The following is a 22425-nucleotide window of genomic DNA, read 5'->3' as shown; positions in this document are numbered from 1 at the left end:
GAAAATCTAATCACAAATACAGCGAAAATACTATATATTATGTACATTATATAGTCATACAGACTATCAGTAAGAAATGTGATTTAGTATAGTGCGAATTTGATGTATGCATGTTTTTAATAAATAGTTAGATTGAATTGTGGTCAGTGGTCAAGATTAACATAAAAAAGACATAGGTACAGTTATCACTTATTACAAAGCTAAAGACATACTTGCATATCTCGATTCGTGGTTTAATTTGATAAAAAAGTACCACTGAAAAATTCAAATTCAAAATTTTAATATTTTATTTAAAAGCAGTATACTGTATGGCAATAGGCAATAACATGATGATGATAAGACAGTTGTGTTAGAACATCATTGCTATTTGCTACAGCTGAACCCGGGAAATAAGAATGATGGTTCCATAGCCTCTTCCTTGGTTCTGGTTGAGGTGATCGTTGATATACACTAAATTTAAAAAATGAATAATAAATGGCCTTTAATTCGAAAATATTCAAATATGCTTACCGTTACCGTTTAATGTGGATCGCATAGACTGACATTTCTACAATCTATATAGTCAATTAACTGTTACTCAATACAGTGATGAGCGGTTTGGAAAACTGAAGTGTTATCTCATAATTATTAAATTACTCCTCCAATTCGATATTATTATATAATTATCGATCCTCGTACAAAAATGTGTGCAACTGTTTATGACTGTATTTGGTAAAGAGGACAGAGCTCTCCTAGAGTTAGGTTAGGCTATGCGCTGAGTATAATATATTAATATCATGGTGTTTTTGTGAGCGGTACGACATTTTCGTGCCGTATTATAATCATTTACTGGACTGTCGGGGTCTCAGCCTTTGAGTGCATCCACGGCACCGTAAAAATGCCGTTTTTTCGTCGCCATTCGACGCTCTCCGAACGAAGAGAGGACGGCGGCGACTCTATCGCGTCCCATGGACGTCCGGTCCAGCCGCCCGACGTCCGTTTACGCGCGTGCGAAACCCAAGGCCGTTTGACGACAGAAATAATGCACACGACTACTACACAGAGCGACGCATATTGGAAGCGAGAACGTGTGACAAGGACGCGATTTATTTCCAATTACTTACAATGCAACGACGTTTCCGTTCGAATAAGGAGAAGAAGAAATATCGACTATATATAGTTACGCGCGCGTCGACTCTTTCGGCCGCCGCCGTTCACTTTGTGTGTCGACGAAATACCTGGGATAACGATGTCATACTACGAGATACTCGAAAGAAAATTGATGATCGAGACGTGGTCGAAATCGGAGCGAGTCTGACGTAATTTTAACTCTTGGAGTACGGATATAATATTAACTGCTAAACATATAATATAATAAAATATTATACGTGTTATAGGCAATTAAATCAGAGGCGTATTTGAGGGGGGGAGGGTCGCCGGCTCGGTGGCGAAATTGCCTCGGGTACCATATATTGAGTCGTATAAAGTGGATGAAACTGTAGTGGCCATTAGCCAACCAATATTTTGAGGAGCTTAAGTTTGATAAACAAATTTTGGATAAAACTTCTTTTGGAGCTTTAAGATTTGTTAACTGTATTATTGAGAGGTTATTTATGGAATTTCAAAAGACTATATCACCTACTCGTCTAGCATTCTAATTTCTAGCTCCTTATAAGTATAAAGTCTATGTTGTTAAATATTAATGGAAATGTACTGATTCTTTATTCTGTATCTGAGGCGCCATATTTGTAAAAATACTTTACCGATGAGGTATATATGATTATGGTGTATATGTGTATTCACCACAGTATGGTCACAAACGGCCAACTGTAAGCAGAGTGAGTAACTGAAGGCACCTAGGTATCACATCCTCTAGAAAAAAAAACGTTCCAAAAAACTTTTTTGAAATTTCCATTTTGGCACCCACCTCATGCAAAGTATATTATATGTCAATACTATATAAACGTGCCAAGTACAGTTAAGTACTTGGTAGTTAACTAGTTAGCACCTAATGCGGTTCGCGAGATTCAACGACACAAAAGGAACAAATTCGACCAGGCACTTGAAATACGTGTCATCAATAATATAATAATCGAACGTCGATTTATATCCTAATCGGTCGATTAAAAGTTCAATAAATATTAACGAATATCACGATTAATATTAGTATTGAATATTTATTGCATATACCACAATTAATATTCTTAATCGAGACTAGCGTTGTTATGATATCGCAGTGTAAATAAAATAAATATGACAAATAAATACGCTTCCACGAAATGTAACAATAAATAACGCTCGTACAGTGTGCGTCACACGAAATAATAATATAATAAGAAACAACGTTCGGATAATATAACTCGTTAGCGTGTTTTACTCGATATTCCGTATTAGTGTTATTACGCGTCCAAATAGTGAAAAAAAATTCTCAGGAGAGGTGTGTGTTCAGTCACCTGATTTTTCCTAAAGTTTAGCCCTTCAAAGATTTTCAATAATACTGCATTCAGTATAGTATAGGCACAAGGCTCGTGTATTGTTATAGTGGGGCGCTTATTTGATTTTCGAAGGATTGCCCACCCAAGCCCCCTTCATTCGTGTCATAAGGTATAACACCAATTATTTAAATTGAACGTGCGAGTGAATACACGCGGACGTATGACTCATGAGTTGTGGTTTTAATTTTACTTTTGTCTATGGACTTAACTACAGATGGATTTAGATGGATTTAATTAGAGTCTTCATTTCGGCGCTCGAGAAGATGTGCCCCGAGTAGCACGTAGTTGTCACCTAAATATACACAAACTGTGCTCAAAATAGCCGGTAGTTCAGGTTAATTTACATGAATTACGCCAGAAATAAATTTCAATTAAAAACTAACAGTTAATTTGTAAGATTCAGTTTTAATAAAAGTAGAAATGTAGAATATAAGATTCACCGAAACAGTGTAATAAATCAACGAAACAAACATTATTATAAGAATTAAGAATGTTTATATTAATTTATTATTATTCACTGCAGCGTCAGTTATTTTCATTAACATATCACTTTTTCAGAGTAAGCAATACTATTAATTATTACCATTCTAAAAGTCTAAAAAAAAAAATAAATCAATAGATATTTTAAATGTTTACACTGCACGGCAGGCAACGCATTAAAATATATACTTTTATTTTACCTATGTTAATACTACTACAGAGCTAGAACGTTTAAAGATCATCACATTTTCAAAATATTTTAACTGTTCAACTTTTTAATAATTGTATTATCATTCATTCACGTCTAAATTGTTTTCGTTGTATTCGTATTTGACTACAAGCTCTTATTAAAATGGTAGTTTCTGTTCGGATTTTATTTTTAAGAATATATCTATAAAACCGTGTTCAATGTGTTTTATAATATGGAAAAGTATGTGATTAAAAAAACAAAAATGTTCAATCTCTGAATTTATCGAAAATATTGAACAATTTATCAGCGAGTTTTCTATTGTCGAAAATGACGTTTTACGACATTCTTTCTTCTTGGACAGGAGAGGGGAGGGGGGGCTCGACTCTAGCGGCGTGCCCCTTGTATTGAATTTCGACGCGGCCGAGTCGTGGAAAATGCGCTTTTGACCGGTGGCGGATAAAACGAACGACGCACAAAGTCGGTCCACCGAATCCGGATATAAATAAACGCGGGCTCGAGCACTCGGCTGGTCGTTTTTTCGCACGAACGCTACCCGCGCCGCCGCCGTCGTCGTCATAATATTATTATTTATTATTTTTAGTCGGCCCGAACAACCGCGGCACTACGATCGTCGAAATAATAATTATTCACGTTTGTTTGTCGAACACGTCATTATTGTTGCGTTATGGAAAAAAAAAGGTACCCACAGCGGTGTTGCATTATCACGTGTGCGCGAATAATGCGAGCAATCATCGCGGACGCACCACTCGACGGCGGCGGCGGCGGTTTCGCGACTTTTTCCGTGACTCAGCAGGCTGACGTGCGCGTAGTATATTCAGTGTTCAAAAATAAACCGATACGTCTGTGGTTTTTTACACACACACGATTCCATCGCAGTGTATTATATTATACTATAATATCTAATATTATTATGTGACATAATAATATTAGGTTTGCGCGTGCAGCGGCGACTGACGACTGAAAACAGTCGTGTAAACCATCAGAGCATGTCGTTGTTATTATGAGCACCTGCAACGCGTACTGTGCGCATAATAATAAACCTAACAATATTATTTGAAACGCGTAATAATATTGCAGTGTAGCAGACACGATGCTCTAGGTGGACTTGGGTGAATATAATATTATTATTATGTACCTGGTGAAATGCCACCGACGTCTTATCTCCGCACTCGCAAACAATAATTATTCGTGTTCACCGGAAAAGTATTTTTTTACTGCGTTTCGACGTAATATCTATTGTACATTGAAATATTAAATAAAAATGCGCGACAATATACTATTTTTTTGCCGGTGAACTGTTCTCGTTCACTCGTTGCCCGAAACATTGCAGGTGCGACACTCTGTTTGATATTATTTTTGATACTATATTTTATGCGACGTCTATGCATCTTAATTTTAAACGCGTACACAATAAGGGCTACAACAAAAGCGTTTGACATACATTGATAATTTGTTCGTTAACTGGACAGACCTAGTCCATATTATACAGGATGATTCACGTATCGTGCTCTCCCACATTTTTTCTTTAATACTAAATTTATTCAAATTCTGACTTTGAATTTTTTGTTATGCTAAAATACTGTATTATCAATTATTTAAATTTTTAATGCCTACCATTTAACCAGTTAGGCTCGTGTTCCGTGGTAACACAAATTTATTTTTACAAATGAAAGGTGATATTTTTCTGTAATAATGGATCTATATAATATTATTTATTGTACTCGGACTATTTGTTCAAATTATATAATATTGATAGATTAGTACAAATACAAATATTAAAATGTTCAAATCAACATAGCCCCCATTATATCTTACACATCAATATTATAAAGTGGACTTATCATTCTTAGTACTCAAAGTTAATAACTCAATGTCGACTGGTTCAAATTTCGACTTGGATAATTAAAATGTTCAAAAATGTAATCCGATTAATAATTTGAAGGAAAAGGTGGTGATTTTCATTTGAAAAAGAAATGTCAAAACTTATAAGTTAAAAGTATCGCCACAATCCTTGAATGTTATAAAACATAAAATAATCTAAGTATTTGAATTCATGGATTTTAAGTATATTTCAGAGTTACAAAAATAAACATTTTAGTTAATTAATTATTAAAGGGAAACATGAGTTGAGCATGCTCGGTGAATCGTTTATAATACAATCATTGTTATTTATTACGCCGAAAAAATAAATAGGTAACTCACAAACTGCATATGATATACATTAATAATACTAACACAATGGTATATTATCCATATATGTATTATGTACATCATGCGCGTTTAAAGCGCACTATTCTTTATTTATTTTTTTATTTTATTATTATTATTAAATAGGGTATACCGTTGATTTAATTGATATTATTTTTACACAGATACTACTACAATAATATTATTGTAAATTATTTATAGTATTACCCATGGGCACGGGGCACCCAGAAAATTTGAAGATGTTTTGATCATTGTTAAATTACTATGTAGTTATGGTTTTGATATTTCGAACATTATGAAAGTCATACATGTACTTACCCAAATTATTTAGGCTAAATGCAAAGAAAACCGACTTATCGAAATAACAGAACTAGGAATGTCGTTACTATGTTATATTATACAAATATTAACCGTATAATATGATTATTTTGCAAGGCAAACAATTCTCGATGGCCGTCACTCAATAACGCAGTATTTTGAGCTTGTGTCACACGACTTACGAGACAAAAACTGGGATTCCGTCCAAAATTATACAACGGTTGATAGGCCAGCCTAAGATCGAGCGTTTTACAACGACCTCAAAGAGAAAACGCCGGAAAAGAAACGTTTATACAATAAAATTAATATAATACATCACGGATACCTATATTGTAATTGTTCGCAACAGTATGCAAAAAAAAATTTTTAAAAATAAAAGTAACCTGATTTTATCGTCTTTCGTTTGAATATTCATCTGCAGAAAAAAAAGCACCTATCAAATGATATACATAAACGGTTTTTCGGGACTATTATATAATATTATAGTTAAAATGTTTATTGTTTAACTACTTTACGTCGGTAATTGACTTAATAATTATTAGAGTTAATAAATATAATATAATATATATATATATTTCCGTAATAATTATCCATTGAAAATAATCGCGTTTATAGAAATTTATAAAAGAGCAGTCTGTGACCTTCGACTTAATGACATAACTGATAGTGTGGTACAATAAATGTATTTCCCGTTTGTTATATTATTACCTATATACATATACCTACGAATTATTAGATATACGTGGCGTATACAACCCATCGAAAAAGTAATATTTGTTCGCAAATCTACAAAATTAAAATATACGATCGTTTTTTCGACCTAACCTAAAATTCATATTTTAGCTTACATTTTTTATTGAGTTTGAATTTAATAATAAAATAATATGATGATCTTAATACTTATATTACATTATTATGTAGGCGTGGCATAGTATGTACATATTATTATGTACGAATTGCCGGCGAGTTGTTTTAATCTATGATACGATTATTTTGTCAATATTGTAAAAATGTACCATACTACCTTTGTACCCATAGGCTATAATATTATTTGGCAACTCCAAGTCATAATTTTTATGAATAAAATATTTACAGTTATTAACCGCATCCTCGTGTAAGCAGGATATCGATGAATACGTCCGTGCCTGTAATGTTTAATATACCTACATCGATATTACAAAATATGTACATAATAATAGTATAATTTTATGTTAGTACCTATGAAGAGGTAACATTATACATTTATCGATGACTGTGGTCTGCGGGAAAATGGGAATGATACAATATTGTAACTTTAACATATTATATAGTTATTGATAAAATGATGACAATATGGTTAAGCTGGATGTGCAGAGTTTCAATTTTATTGTTTCAAGTACCTAAGAAATAATTTTAAAATTGGAAATACAATTCGAATTAAATAAATCAAACTGCGTCTGATAAAATTAAAGATCCTAATGAGGTTATTTCTCATTGCTGTTAATTGCATATTTCAAGGTTTAGTAACGAATATGACGTATTATATAGGTACATAGATTTTCAGTCTTTCTGATTAATCATCGGCCGCTCTTCGTTTAATCTCAAACAATTTCATTGTAAATTTGATGCGATGATGATACAACGTCCAACCAGCACCGTATATGAGAAAATTAAAATATAATATTTATTACAAAAATAGGTACATCATATTTATAATATGTAGGTAGTTATTTCAAGTTTCTGTATGAATTAGAGTTTCTATTAGGTGTCTGAAGTCAATGATATAGAATATAAACTAAATATTTACTTGTACAACAAAAGAATATTATATAGGTACACAGCCCCGGATCCCATCACGCAGGTTATCGGACATAGGTTAAAGTTACAATACTATAGTAATACACACACACAGAAAATAAAATTAAAATTACATCGCCTGGACGATCGTAACCCATAAATAAGTTTTTACAACATAATGTCATAATAATATATTTAATCAGCCTGAAAATTAGTAAATAGAGCACATACAACTAAACGTTTTATAAATGTATGTAATATGGAATAAATCAAAAAAAAATTCGCATTCGTATGCCAATTTTCTACAGTGACAAGTCCACCATATTCTGGTGATCTCTTTTTACACATACGTTTAAATATATTTAATAACTTAGGTTTGTTAGTAATTGTTACTTAAAATAGACGGCGCGTTATCACAATATTATACTATGATTTCACATCTATAGACAATTCTAAAGTTAATAGTTTTTTGATTTTTAAAATGCAATTATCTGCAGTAGGTGCCCTTAGACCTCTTACCATTTTTTAGGTTTCCCCAAGTACCTAGTTTAAGAAATGTAACTTTAAAATTTTTTATTTTATTTTTTGTATTTATAAGCTACGGCAACTGAGGCCATTAGCTGTAGATTGTGATACTGTAGGGTTTTGGGACTGTAGGGTTATGGAACACGTGTGTGTTTATTTGACAGAATTTCTAGTTTCTGCCATGCCCTGGTGGGGGATGGCGGCCTCTCTCTCCAGACACCGTAGAAAAATATACCGGCCGTTAACTTTAAAATTATGTAGGTATGTAATACATTGTGTATTTGAAGTAACAAATCAAGCATTCAAGCCATTAAATACAATTAAATATATGAGTAAAAAAATTAACAGAGATCTACATTTGGGGGGAAGGTGAGAAAAAGTATAAAAAAATACATATAAAATTAATAAACTTGAACGATATAAAAAAAAATGTGGGAAGGGACAGCGGCGCCAAAAAGCAAATGCATTTTGAAAAAACGTAAGTATGTATTTAAAAAAAAAACACAAAATGGTCAAAATGTATGCATAATACCGAAGTCTCAACAAATGGGAAGTGGTCCACGAGAGACAGGCACTCACAGATAAATTAATTTTAAGATTAAAATAATTATTATTATAAGTCTATTTTAATTTTTGAGTAACAAAACAAAGTTATTTAATACATTTATATAAAAAAAAACTAAAGATATCACAAAAATATGGTAAACTTATCATTATATCACACAGCAAACAAATAAAATAATATTTTCAAGTACAAATTAGTGAAATTTCTGACTTTTTTGCAAGTATAGGTATGGCGTATAGTTATTCATAAATCGTTTTGTGTAATTTTTCAAACTTCAACATCTAAGGTTCGTACTTGATTAGGCCCACAATTGTGACCGAGTGGATCATAATCCATCTACCAAATTATCAATTGGCTTTCTTGTTGTATACAAAATTGTAAATATTGTGTTATAACTTATAACCATGGTTACAAATGTTAATAAAATCATAAAGGGGGAATGACAACTCGCCATGTCGGGTAATATTGAGTATAATATTATATTCAACTTGTAGGTAACTTGTGACCAACATTTTGTTACCTGTGTATGTATGTAAATATACAGGACACAGCACGACACGGTGAGTTGTGAAGCCCCCTTAACAATGTTAATGGTAATAACTCATAACTTATAACCATGGTTACAAACCTTGATAATTATGCATAGGTAGCTTAATAATATAGGTAGGTTGGTAGATACTGCAAATGTTTTCACCGCTTAAAGAGTTAATATTATTAATAATTATATTTTGCATACTTATCCGACCATTTCTTCGTTCATAAAGACATTAAGTCATAAATGCTAAATGCTAATGCTTAACGGCTAGTTTTAAATTATTAAAGTATTAATAATATAGTATTATAGAGTGTATTGTGTTTTGTGCATGTACGATATAATATAATTGTACTTGTACAAACCTCAACCACTTTTGCTATACAAATATAAACATTTATTTGTCAATAAAATTACTGTCAAATAATAATAATGCTAATTTTGTTTTTTAAAAAATTAAAAAAAATTTAGGATTATCAATTAAAAATTAATAGAATACTAAAATAGTACCCTCGATAACTATTTTTGATGTAAAAATCTATAGACATTAGATATAGTATGTCAATGATAAAATGCTCAATAATCTATTATCATTATTCATAAATAGGTACTAGGTAGAACATTAAACAAATACATATTTAAAAACATATTGTAAATTTGTAGTTTATACTTTTATAGATTAATACAGTCGAGACAAGTATTTCCTATCAGATTGAGGGTTACTATAAAAATAAGTAACAATTCATTTTAAGATAAGACATTTAAGGGTTTTTTAGGGCATGAAGTCGCTTTAGCTATACCTTTATCAATTAATATCGTCTATATAAAAATGTATAAAGGTATAACAAATATATAATAACAACTAATATAACTATTTTGTGAATAGTATCACGCTATATCCAAATGAGAGCTCCCAGCCTCCCTTATAAACCCATTTCAAGTTTTCGTATCATGAACTAAGCTATTTTTTTTAGACATACCTATTTAAAAAAAAGTTCTCGTTTGTCTAACCACGGCTTTCTTTAGTAACACATAATATATAGTTTTAAATAATCGAGTGCTACAAAATTATGTCTTAATACACGCAATTTAAGCAAAATAAGTATCTATTTTAAAAACAAAAAAAACATCGCAGTAAATTTAAAAATAACAGATGTCGAGTGTATCTACCTATATAATCATCATAACATATAATTTATATTTTATAATAATAAATTATAAAACGTTGGACGGGTCGAATAGCATTTACTTAGAATTCAGAAAGTCTGAATGCGTTTTCTTTTATTCTTTTATTACATCATGTTAATCTTTATGCCCATCTCGGTGTTGTGCGTTTTTGCACAAGCACAACTATACCTATATTTGAATTTGCAGGTGCGTACCAAAATCATAAATATTTAGTTTGCATAAAAAGAAACAATATAAATATATAATAATATGCATTTAAGTCTTAAGTATACAGATACGTTTGTACTCGGATGAGTCGGATGACGCTGCTGCAGTGATCGAAATATATTAAGCGTTTCATTTATAACAATGTACAATATTTTATACTACGATTAAAGAAGATTAGTAAACTAAACAGTAGTAGGTATACGCACTTCAACGTAACACATCGATACCTGCAATATACGATTTACCGGGTGACTTACAGCTTTTGTCAATGAGTAATATCGTTTAAAATAAACAACGACGCAAGAGACATTTTGACCGCATGCACCGCCACACAGCGGTTGTATATTTATCATTTCGATACGGTAGAATAGAAAAAGCTATATGACAATGACAGCTGCTCTTTAAATTAATCACGTTATTTTAAGACGTTCACAACTATATACCTATGATACCCGTCCACTTCTTCTGTTGTTGTTGCAGTGGAGTGATTTGCACCACTGCAAGAGTACCTACCTATGTATTTAAAAATTAAATTGGGCTCAGTCGACACTATAATAGTATATCCTGAGAACCGAAAACAAAAAACTTGGTTAGCTATATATATAGAAAGCTAGTCTAGTTTGTGTATTCAAGAGATCAAAATAGAAATTCTCAGTAATTATACCGAAAAAAAAATAGGAAAATACGGGTATTTTTACCCAAAACCAGTTTTTAACTATATTAATTTTATTTATTGGTGAATCTCTAAAAAAAATAATCATACATACAAGAAAGGTTCACTGATTCTTTATACAAACATTGTGTATACTGCGCCATAACATTTTCAAAATATTTTGGTTCTTTTTGAGCCATTTAAAAAGATTAGGTTTACAGCATAAGACATTTTTACTAATTTTTTTTTTTAATTATATAATAATAAAAATTAAATGCTGTCCGTGGGTAACTGCATCGCTCGGACCGACGTGGCTCATTTTTTTTAATATTCGTAATAGTCCGAATAGGATTTTTACTGAAAGAAAAACTGGAATAGTTTCCCAGAAAGAGGTGATCACACTCACAGAAGCATATTGAGATTCACGATGGAAATCGAAAATGTTTTATTTGCTTATAAAAGGTTGCCACATTGACTACATTCTTACATCTTACAGTTTGTAATAGTAATAGATAGCAAAACTAAAAAATAGTAGAATTAGTAGAAATTAGTATTTTTTTTCGATATAAATAGTTGCTACTGGCAATAGGTACACATAATATATAATTGTTATTATGATATGATAATTATTTTCATTTATAATATGTTGATATTTCCAGGTCACTTTATTTTTCACCCGCGTTGGTTTATCCGAAGTTATTACACTCAAAAACTACTGGACCGTTTTCAAGAAAAGTTATATCAATAGACTTAGGAGGGGCGTTGATGGCTTATTTTTTCAACCCTTATAGGTAGCTAAAAGGTAGCTCACATAAGAATATTTTTTTTTGTTTATTTATATGATTGCAGTTGGTTACATATTATATTACTATTATTATAAATTAGTAGAAAATGGTGTATACATTTGTTTACAAATATGTTTATAAAAAAACAAATCTTTGGCACGGAAAACGATGCATGGCGGGTGAAACAGCTAGTTGTTGTTAAAACAACTTTCGTTCGGTCAAAAAAGTTTAAAATATAATACCGTTCCTCCTAAGCTGTGGTTAGTGAAAATTTAAAAAAAAAGTAAAGTAAATTCACAATAATTTTTATGAGCGCCTGAAGTTAGAATTTTAACAAAATTCGTCAACATCACAAATATTTGAAAATGATTTTAATTTCATTTCTTTTAGTATCTAAAATTTGAAAATTAATACAAGTCAATACAATACTCCACAAACATTTCTACAAGAATTAAGTATATAGGTATAATAGTATAATACTGTAATTGCTTATTTGTGTTTTTGCTCTAGATCCGTGCCTTCTCGAAACCAAGTTATCATTTATGAAATTGACTATTTTTTTATTGACTAAGTAGTGTTTAATAAATGCAAATTTTTAGAAAATAATTTTTTTAATGTTGGGAACAGTAATAACAACTTGTAAGTCCATACCCAATAACCACTAGAAAACTTAGCTCAAATTTTAATATTATTCCACTGTAGACTGTTGAGTGTTTACAAGATAGAACGTAAGGGCGATATCTGTGTACTTATTATTTCATTGGCATTTAAATATTTAATTTATATATTTCCAGCATAGTAAGCAACTACATTATCTTTTATTAATTTAAGCATTGTATAATATAATTATTACTTAACTAGACAATTATTAACATACTTTCTATATTATACACAAACCGAGTGCTTTAATGATTTTGTTTTTATAGATTAACAACATCAGAACTATTCTGAAATGTATACCTTTTGTAATATACCCGCCTACACGTTTTTGAGACTTTAAAGTTTAAACTATATTTAGATGTTCACTCTTTGTAATAATGTATATAAATGTATTTATAAGTTAATACTTACCGACTATCGTGGCCCGTGGCTATACGCGATCAAAATACTGAAATAAATAATAATAATATTGTCACACATTTTGATTGCTGCAATTTCAAGCAGCGAACGTAGATCACCGAAATTAAGTAATGAAGACCACTGAATTCTTCAGCAGTACGTACTTTACTCAACAGCTGGAATGATAACTTTTCAAACATTGTCAGTGGCACAACATGTGTGTGTGTGGTGGGGGGGGGGGGAATCCGAGGACTATTAAAACCCCCCTCGTTGAAATTTATTTTTGATTTTTAGTGTCTTTAATTTCTTTGGTTTTCTATTAAGGTACGGATCATGATCCTTACAACTTATAAACAGTTAAGTGAATATGAGAAAATATAAACCTGATTTTAACTTCGTGGTAGGCAAGATAACCTGGTTGGTAGTAAGTACAACAGAAATATCAATGTATTATGTCTATAAATGTATTTTTAGTTGTATAGTTATACTTTAAAAATAGAATACGCATAAATGAGGAAAATAATTTATCCCATGACGTTTATACTGATTTTGTTTGAAATTTTAGCTGAACATTTATTAATAATATTATTCATAATTATTTCGAAGTCACACATTTAATCCAATATGTTTGAAATTCACTCTTAGAAGTGTGCGTAGCAAGTTGCCGAGCACTTACTTTATTGATTCATTTTTAGTGTTTAACAATAAACTATTGAGTATTCGAACTTTTCTTTCAAATCTTCCGCGTCATAGATGCGGTTGGCTTCCGACAACTCGTAATAAAAAATCCTGGCTGCGACACCACAAATGAATAATACAATTTGCACGAGAATACGATGTGCGTCACGAAAAAGTTCAAATAAGAGAAATAGGACGTGTAAATCTGCGATCGGGACTACAACAATAAAAATGGACGAGACTGTAATAGCGAATATGAGGAGAGCACAAAGAGGGAGAGAAGGACGCGACTCGCAGCAAACGGAAAAAATCAATACGATATTCCGCGGCGGTCCATCCAAGGCGACAGCCGCCGCCCGCCGCAGTCGCTTTCACCGGGTTTTTTTTTATCCCATTTAATAATATTAGTACATTGTTTTACATTTTTTTTCGTCACAACTCTCGTCGTCGTCGCCCAAAATAATGAAATATTGTTTTGATGAAAACAAAAACAATTTGCGAACCGGCAGAGAGCGAAAAGTTACAATCTGTGGACCGCCGCCGCCGCGTATAGTTTCGTAGCAACCATCATCATATTAATATTACGAGGATGATTCATTTGGCGGTCCCCTCCATCGTGCGCACGATATTTTTATTATTATCTCCCCCTTTACGAGCGTACGCGTTTTATCGGCCCTTTTGCGGGCGTGCATTTTATATTTATAAACGAGATTTTCTCAGCGTAGGCCCGTCCGAATATAATAATATTAATATCGTCGCTGTTCCTGCGGAAATGAAAACCAAGTTTTCCAAGACACATGATGATTTCGTCGCGACACCGATCATTTAACATTATTAAATTAGTCTTCACCCATTTATCGTATTTCTTATGCTACTTCGGCGAGTTGTTGTTTTTATTCGCCTGAACCGAATTTCGTGCTGCGGTCGTACGCAGCGTGTGTGGGAAGAGTGAGTGCTCTTATTTTAGAAATATTTAATTTGAGACTACGACGGCGGCGAGTGTCTCGTCGTTCCATTTAAAGGCTCCGTCGGACCGGCACCGTCGCCCGAGTTGGTAACACTGCCGGAGCCGCCACCGTATCAGTTTTAGTGGCATAGCGTTATCTACGCGTCTGTTCCGCCGCCGCGTCCATCCTCAATCAATTCACTACGGCGGTAGTTTTCTCTCACTCAGGCTTAGACACTTTCTAATCCCTCTATCTCTCTCTCTTCCACCCGCCGACCACAGAAAGGAGACGGCGAAGCGGACGAGAACGGTGAAAAAAAACCAAATAAAATTAGCCAACCGTTAGTATGTGTGAGTGTGTGTGTGCATCGGTTGGATGAGTAAACGCCGATAATAGATTAAGAAATGGGAGAAAGAAAAAATAAACTTAAGAAACAAAACAGTCCTGACTCCAAAGTTCAAATTCGACACACAAAAGGAAAGAAACAACACAGCACAAAATTAATTAATAATATAAATGTGTTGTGAATTTGTGATGAGATGTCTTATTCTCGAATTGTACACACATACCCGCGCATATCGTGGCGAATGATACAAAATAAATAATATTAAAGAAATAACCAACAAAATAAAGTAGAGAGCATCAAGTTTGAAATACGTATAATTTGTCGACGAGAAATTAAACACGCATGAATTAAAATACTTAAAATAATATATAGGTATAAAATAAATGCTCCTACGGGAACATATCGCTTTATAACAATGAATAATATGATTATTAGATTTTTTATTGAAATGTTAGTATTATATGTTTTTGAATTTATAAATATTTTTTTTTTGTTCTGTAATATAAAAGATTACGTTATGGAAGTACTAATATTATATATATATTTTTTTTTATTTATTTTTTTTAATACCAAAACGTAAAAGACGAAAACTTTGTTTTATAAATATACATAAACATCATATGCGTATTGTTGTATATAAGTTTTTTGTTGAATTATTTTTACTGTCTGTCGGTGGACCTGAGCTTCTCCTCGATGACTTCTTGGGAGGCTTCCGAATGATCAGTGGCCTGGAACGCCTTGTGTACGCCAACCAGTGATTTCTTGAGCGCGTCGTAGCTGGACGAGTAAACCATCTTCTTCTTGACTTTGGCTGTGTCTGGGCACCAGCAGAGCAAAAAGAGCTTTTGCTTCTTGGAACTCTCGGATGTGCCCTGACACTGGTGAGTGTACTCGAAGTCAAACAGACCGTAACGGCATTCTTGCGGGCCGGCCTTTTGTAGGTCTTCTAGGAACAGGTCGTAAGTAGAGTTGCGCTCGCCGATCACCTCAATGTCGATCTGCTTCTCATCCTTGATGTGAAACACCACGTACCTGTGCTTCTTGTCCTTTTTGATCTCCTCGTAGACCTTTTTGCACGCGTCCGCTACTGTTACTCCAGATGCCATTTTGGACCGATTTACGATTTCGATTAGATTGTGCGGGTGTGCAATAAACGTTTATCGCTTCGACGGGCGAAAAACGGAACGGAGCGCGGATTTTTTGCGGTAAACTACTCACACACAAGATCGGAGAGAATAATATGAATAAAACGCCCGACGTCCGCCGCAGGAAAACACTTTGACAATTTGTTGTACTTTACGGCACAGTGTTGTACTACTACGGGCATTGGATTCTTACAATATGACTCAGCTCGACTCCGATTTAAGCACACCCCAAGGATCATGTATGTTCCGTTGACATGGAAGAGAAACCGAACGCAACGCGTTACCGCACGGTACCGTACCTGTGTACACACTGCCACCACACAGCCCCGGTCAGCTGACCGTAATCAGACGCCGGTGAATCTTGAACGGTGATATGAATTCGAATCGCGCGCGTACACTGTGCCGCTTGCACTCAAATTCTCAAAGCTCAATCAGTGACCACTCTGCCTTTCGACACTCATAGAGTCATAGATAATTAAAAATTATATACAGTGTACACTCTGCACTCTGATAATTATATATTATAATCTCTGCAGCTCACAATTTCCCAAGTTACTCGACTCTTTATTTCAAGTTTCTACCCACACCTTTCAAATACGTATTCATTCAAATATTAATTTGTTTAGATCATTTTGATTTGCTAGGTGCTTGTGGATTGATAATTTTTTTTATTATATGACTATAATAAATTATATTATTATGTAAAATCGACCCACTTTGAATTATGTCGATCACAATTGTGACATAATTTTTTATAATACTACCAATTATTACCATCTACCATTGATTAAAAATTATGAATATATTATAATAATATTTATAATCAATGACAACTGATCATGGTTGATCTAAAATCAGTGTAAAATACTAAAATGTAAATGAAATTTATTAAAAACCCACCTTATAACAGAATTATTGCTTAAAAAATAAAAGTAGGTACTGTACTACTGTCATTGATGTTAATAGATTTTTCTGCACCTCTACACATAGTGGATTCACCAAGCAATCTAACCCTCCTTTTCTTTAGCAATGCAGTTATTCAAAATCTGATTTTTGGAATCTTAGATTCGAAGTGGAGTAATAAATGTATTGATTTTACGATGATGCTTGTGTGTTTTTTTTTTAATTATTGAATAGCTGGGATTTTTGTACAAAACCAATTTTTGGAAAAATCAATTATGTTTTTTTTGAGAAGTCAAAAATAATAACAATACTGTTAATACGTGACATTTTTTTCCGAGTGTTAATATTGGCATTTTCAATACATAAAAATATTTTCAAAATATTTTGACGTATTTTAAGCTATTTATAGCCATAAGAAAATTTCGAATTGCAAGAGTTTTCTTTAATTATTGTCGTTAAATAATGTTTCAATTAGTCAAAAAACTTGAAAATGTAATACAAGGTTCTTCGTAAGTTGTTGTTAGTTTAAATAAAATAAAAAAAGTTTAGCTTAAATCCACAATACATTTCTTTAGATAATATCATTGAGTATCAGAGTATCTACTGTATAAAAATATATATACTCAATAATATGTAATATTCTACATCGTGGCTAGGATTCTAGGACTAAGTGTTTCTACTAAGTAAATCTTAGTTTGTTAACGCGTAAAATTATGAACATATCCAGTGTTCGGAACGTTCACTAAAAAAATGAATTCGTTCAAGTTCACATTGGTGTTTTTTCAAATTAACGTGAACGCGTTCATTGAAAAAAATGAATGCATTCACTAGGTCGTTTATTAATTTTTTTTATATTAGAAATTTTAATAATATATAATAATATAATGAATCAATAAACTTTAAACATTTTATAGGTACTTATTAAATGGTAAATAAATTGGGTGTTTTAAAAATACAATTTTTATATAACTGTGGAATATAATTATCACCTGTGTCGTTACTCGTTGTCGAGATGCGACGGGCAAGAGTTTCGAAGGGAATATTTCGGAAATTCTCGGCGGTCACACTGCGCAGGAACGAACACGTTGTGCACGGTTGGTGACCTAAGTTCCAAGCGGTGATACGTAAACATAACTGTAACGCAAGATACGTACACGTTTCACCTCTCATAAGTCATATTATGCATTGTACGCATAGTAGACTGGTCAGTGAACATTTTTTTTAAATTTTAGTGCATTCATATTGCATTCAACCCATCATCGTTTGAGTTAAATTTTTTCCTCGAAAATGGTTAAAAAGGAGAAATATGAACCTTTGTTCACCAAAGAGGAAGAACAACTGTTGTCTGATTTTAGCAGAAATGTTTCCACCAAGTCTTCAGCACTGTTCTACGGTAGCGCTTTTATGGTGTCTGCATTGCCCATATGTAAGTACTTTTAAAGTATCTATAGTTACTTGGTATCTTACTACTAAATCGATTTTGACATCTAATCGTATCTACTTATTTGTACAGGGCTATACTGGAGAATACACATGATCGAAATGATGCCGGCCCTTGTTTGGTTCATTCTTGTCACTTTGGGTAGCACTTACCTCATCTCATTCGCCTACAAAAACACCAAGTTCATATTGAAACATAAAGTATGTGTGTTGTACTTTCTGTTCTTGTATAATATTGTGCGTGTACATTATGCATTCTTATTTTTTAGATCGCGATCAAAAGGGAAGAAGCAGTGACCAGGGAAATCACTAGAAAATATGCCGATGACAAAAAAATTAGCAAGAAAGAAAAGGATGAAAAGTATATAATATTTAGTTACCTTATTTAATTAAAATGCTTTCAATTATTTTTTTCTTAAAATTATTTAATGCTCATATTGCAATAAATACCATAATGAATTATTTTGCTAAACAACTGATTCATAAAAAATTATTGTTCAGTGAGTTCTGGAAAGTTAAATAATAGATAATTAATGGACATCAAAATGATAAATTGAGTAAAATATGGATTTATAAGAGGATGCAATACCCCCGCATGTGTTGTCTCTGTGTAATAAACATACTATAGGTATACCATATTGATGTTAGTTTAAAATCTTAAGTTCAAACATAATAATCTAATGTTCTTACCTTTATATTTGATTATGTGCCCTTAGGTTAATAATGCTGAAAAATTATAAGTAAGATGAACAAATTATTGTGTTTTCAGCTACGTTTTATCTAGAACTAAATATTGTAAATTACTTCAATTATAAAGAAATGTATACAAATATGAGATATAGTGTTGGGTTTTCACTTTTTAGGCAAATGGAAATTTATAGAATATTAGTTATTACCTATATTTTCTTTAGTTCATTTTATAAGTGTAAAATAATTCAGACTTTTTTAATGATGTTATTTTATTGTATGATTTTAGAGCTCTATTCCAAAAAAACGATGTAGCGGATTATGAAGCAACAGCATTTTCAATTTTCTACAACAATGCATTATTTTTGGTCATTGTGGTTTTGCTCAGTTTCTATCTCCTGAAGGGATTCTCAACAACAGCGTATCCTTTTAAAATATGTTTCATATTTTATCATAACTTTGATAATTAGAACTGATTGCCATAAAAGTGTCTAATTTTTGGCACCATATTGAATATCATGGTTTACCATTTTTAGCTTACATCCTTGAACTGTTACAAAATGAAATAGAAATCTATTTTGTTCTGTTTCTGATAACGAAATATCAATTTAATTTTTTCTTTTTCCTTCAGAAAACAGTTTTTTGCTTAGATAGTTTTACATTCCTTTATTCAACATGTTTTTATACCTTGTGGTTTGCAAGTGAGAATTATTTCTTCAAATGTTAACCAAATCACTTAAAAATATAATTTATAACATTTCTTAAGTGTTGAATGACGCTTATTGTTTTAGTTTGCATTAAATTAGATGACCTTAACTCAATTATTTATAGGAATTACATATTTTCTGTTGGAATTGCAAGTGGATTGATTGCCTTGTTTTCAACTGGAACTCAGTAAAAACATTGTGCATGGGCTGCCTCCTCAATATCGCAGAATCCGAGAGTTCTATGAACTTTTGAAGTTATTTTGAAAGAAGTATATGGACTAAAAAAAATTGTGTATGCAATTTGTAAAAATAATATATTAGATCCTAATGTGTAAAAAAAGATGTATTATTTTTTTTTTTTTTACTATTGTTTGAAAGTTTTTTACTTGAAACAGCTATTGCAAGAGTTGAATCACTCTCTGCATGCTAACAATAATATAGTTTATCTTTGTTCATTTTTATTTTTAATAAAATCAATATGTATTAAAATAAAAAAAAATTATTTGATAAATTATCGTATCTATTATCTATATTTTATTTTAGTTACTCATTGTGTCCGCCAACAGTAAGTTGGCTACTAGAGTAATCAAACTAAATGACTATTGTAATATATTTTTGAAAAGATTGTGAGGATATTTTCCTCAGTGACATACATCAAAGTTGACAACTATGTAAAATTGATGTTGCGTTTTATGCACAAAACACTTAGTCAAATTTAAACAATCTAAAAGAAGTGCTTAGTAAACGATAATAATTTAATTTTGCTGTCTACATCATTTGCTATAAAGTAAGACAGCAAAAGGTTCTATACATCAAAAATATGTTCAAAATGGTATTGACTATTGAAAATAAAGTAGTTACTGGAATCTATTATCTAGTCTTAATTTAAAGTATCCTAACTTTTTCAAAACTGTAATTAGTAATTGTTAGGGGTTGGACATCAATGTTTTTGAAATGTGTATTCTTGTTTTGTATAAATTTGATTATTTATAAATTTCTTTTTTTTAAGTTTTTGGGTTATACATTACATAATGCATTTTTTATATAAATGTTTTTGATTGGAATTGAGCCCTACTAATTATTAATTAATGAAAACAATTGTTTCTTTTAAAGATTAGCTTTAAACAAATATACACCTGTTTATTAAAATAGTAATTCCCATAAAGATTAGTTATATAAATTTATATATAAAACAAATATTCAATATAGATTTCTATTCTTCATGGTTATGTATAAAAAAATATACATGTACCTAACGCATGTATGATATACCTATAAAAATAAATCATAAAAAAAAACTCTTTATAGACCTATGTTAAATGTTCTGTATTTGTATTTGATTTTGGTTCCTGGTTTGGTACAGTAACATATAACAGTTCAGATATTACTAACCTCCGGGCTACGTTCATATTTTCATACATTCATCATACAATTTCTATGTCTAAGGGTTAAGACCTAATTAATGAGTATTACATACATTTTTGTATAAGAAAAAATGAATGCATTGGTTTATTTATAATAAATTATGTTTTTATATTGATTTCAAAAACTACCATTTTGTTTTTAGTGCACTGCTAGGTTTATAATTTACAACTGGCAAGGCACATGATATAATTACTTATTTACTTAAAAGTAAAAATTCATAATTATGAAATGAAAATTTAATATTTTAAATTATGATGTAGTAATCTGTATGAAAGTAAATAAATGTACCTATGTTATAAATATTTAGTTCCCAGGCCCCAGGAGATATAAAAACTAAGGAATGAGTTTACCTCAATAATATTACTGAATCATTTAACCTATGTGATTTTTAATATTTTGTAGAGGAGGTATTAATGTAATAATATCATATACCTTGACCTAGTTATCATTTATCATTTAGTAGGTACCTACTACTTATTAAAAAAAATTACATAATATTGCAAGTTAATTACTACAAAAAGTATAAACTGAGTAACGGTGCTTAAATACTTACAGTTGTAAGTGTGGAAATCCTAAAATATACTTATATTGTTTAACTTTTAAAAGTTTTTGACCTTAATAATATAAATAAAATTACTTTATATTATGTAATAAGTAATGACTAATAATATTATAATAGACATATCCCTTAAATTCCAGTTAGATAATCCATCCAACTAGAGCAAAGATCAAAGAGGGGGGAAGGCAAATACAATTTACATTTTATTCTTAATTTAAAATTTTTTTTCCAATATTAGTATAATCTTAATGTAATAAATAAATTAGTGATCAAATATTAAATAAAAAAATTCAAAGTAACATTCAGGTCTATAGAATAATAAAAAAAAATTGGAGAAATAATAAATCTAGGTATTCTGGACCTCTAGCCCCCATGTCTCTGAGATAATCATTTGGTTATAAGCAGGATCTGGATTTATAACTGTGCAGAAGAGAATGAATGAATGCATTGAGAGTTTATTTAGCATTTAAATGCATATTAATATATAATAAATTGTGTGAATAAATAAATGGAATGAACAACAATAGGATAATTTGTTTTAAATTAAAAATTTCAGGCACCAGGATTAAAAAATTTAATTAGTTTTATGTTAAGTCTTAAAATTATGT

At 31.3% G+C, this 22425-nt stretch overlaps 2 protein-coding genes and 1 long non-coding RNA gene across 3 annotated transcripts; 1 reads left to right on the top strand and 2 right to left on the bottom strand.

The window, feature by feature from the left end:
- Nucleotides 1-263: 263 nt before the first annotated feature.
- Nucleotides 264-1270, bottom strand: LOC111029905. The gene is made up of 2 exons (XR_002604048.1): nt 511-1270; nt 264-450 (listed from the first exon to the last, which is right to left on the bottom strand). It is a non-coding gene; the product is annotated as an uncharacterized LOC111029905 (long non-coding RNA).
- Nucleotides 1271-15249: 13979 nt separating this feature from the next.
- On the bottom strand, nt 15250-16294 carry LOC111029899 (cofilin/actin-depolymerizing factor homolog). The gene has a single exon (XM_022309140.1). It carries the CDS (start codon nt 16055-16057, stop codon nt 15611-15613), a length of 447 nt encoding a protein of 148 aa, XP_022164832.1. The 5' UTR covers nt 16058-16294; the 3' UTR covers nt 15250-15610.
- A 1833-nt stretch (nt 16295-18127) lies between these two features.
- On the top strand, nt 18128-20175 carry LOC111029900 (translocon-associated protein subunit gamma). The gene is made up of 5 exons (XM_022309141.1): nt 18128-18425; nt 18513-18640; nt 18709-18800; nt 19416-19547; nt 19958-20175. The coding sequence occupies exons 1-5, from the start codon at nt 18287-18289 to the stop codon at nt 20022-20024; spliced, it is 558 nt and encodes a 185-aa protein (XP_022164833.1). The 5' UTR covers nt 18128-18286; the 3' UTR covers nt 20025-20175.
- The last annotated feature ends 2250 nt before the right edge of the window (nt 20176-22425 follow it).

This window comes from Myzus persicae, unplaced genomic scaffold, assembly GCF_001856785.1.
Source record: "Myzus persicae strain clone G006 unplaced genomic scaffold, MPER_G0061.0, whole genome shotgun sequence".
Classification (NCBI taxonomy): domain Eukaryota; kingdom Metazoa; phylum Arthropoda; class Insecta; order Hemiptera; family Aphididae; genus Myzus; species Myzus persicae.
This window is presented reverse-complemented; position numbering and strand designations above follow the sequence as displayed.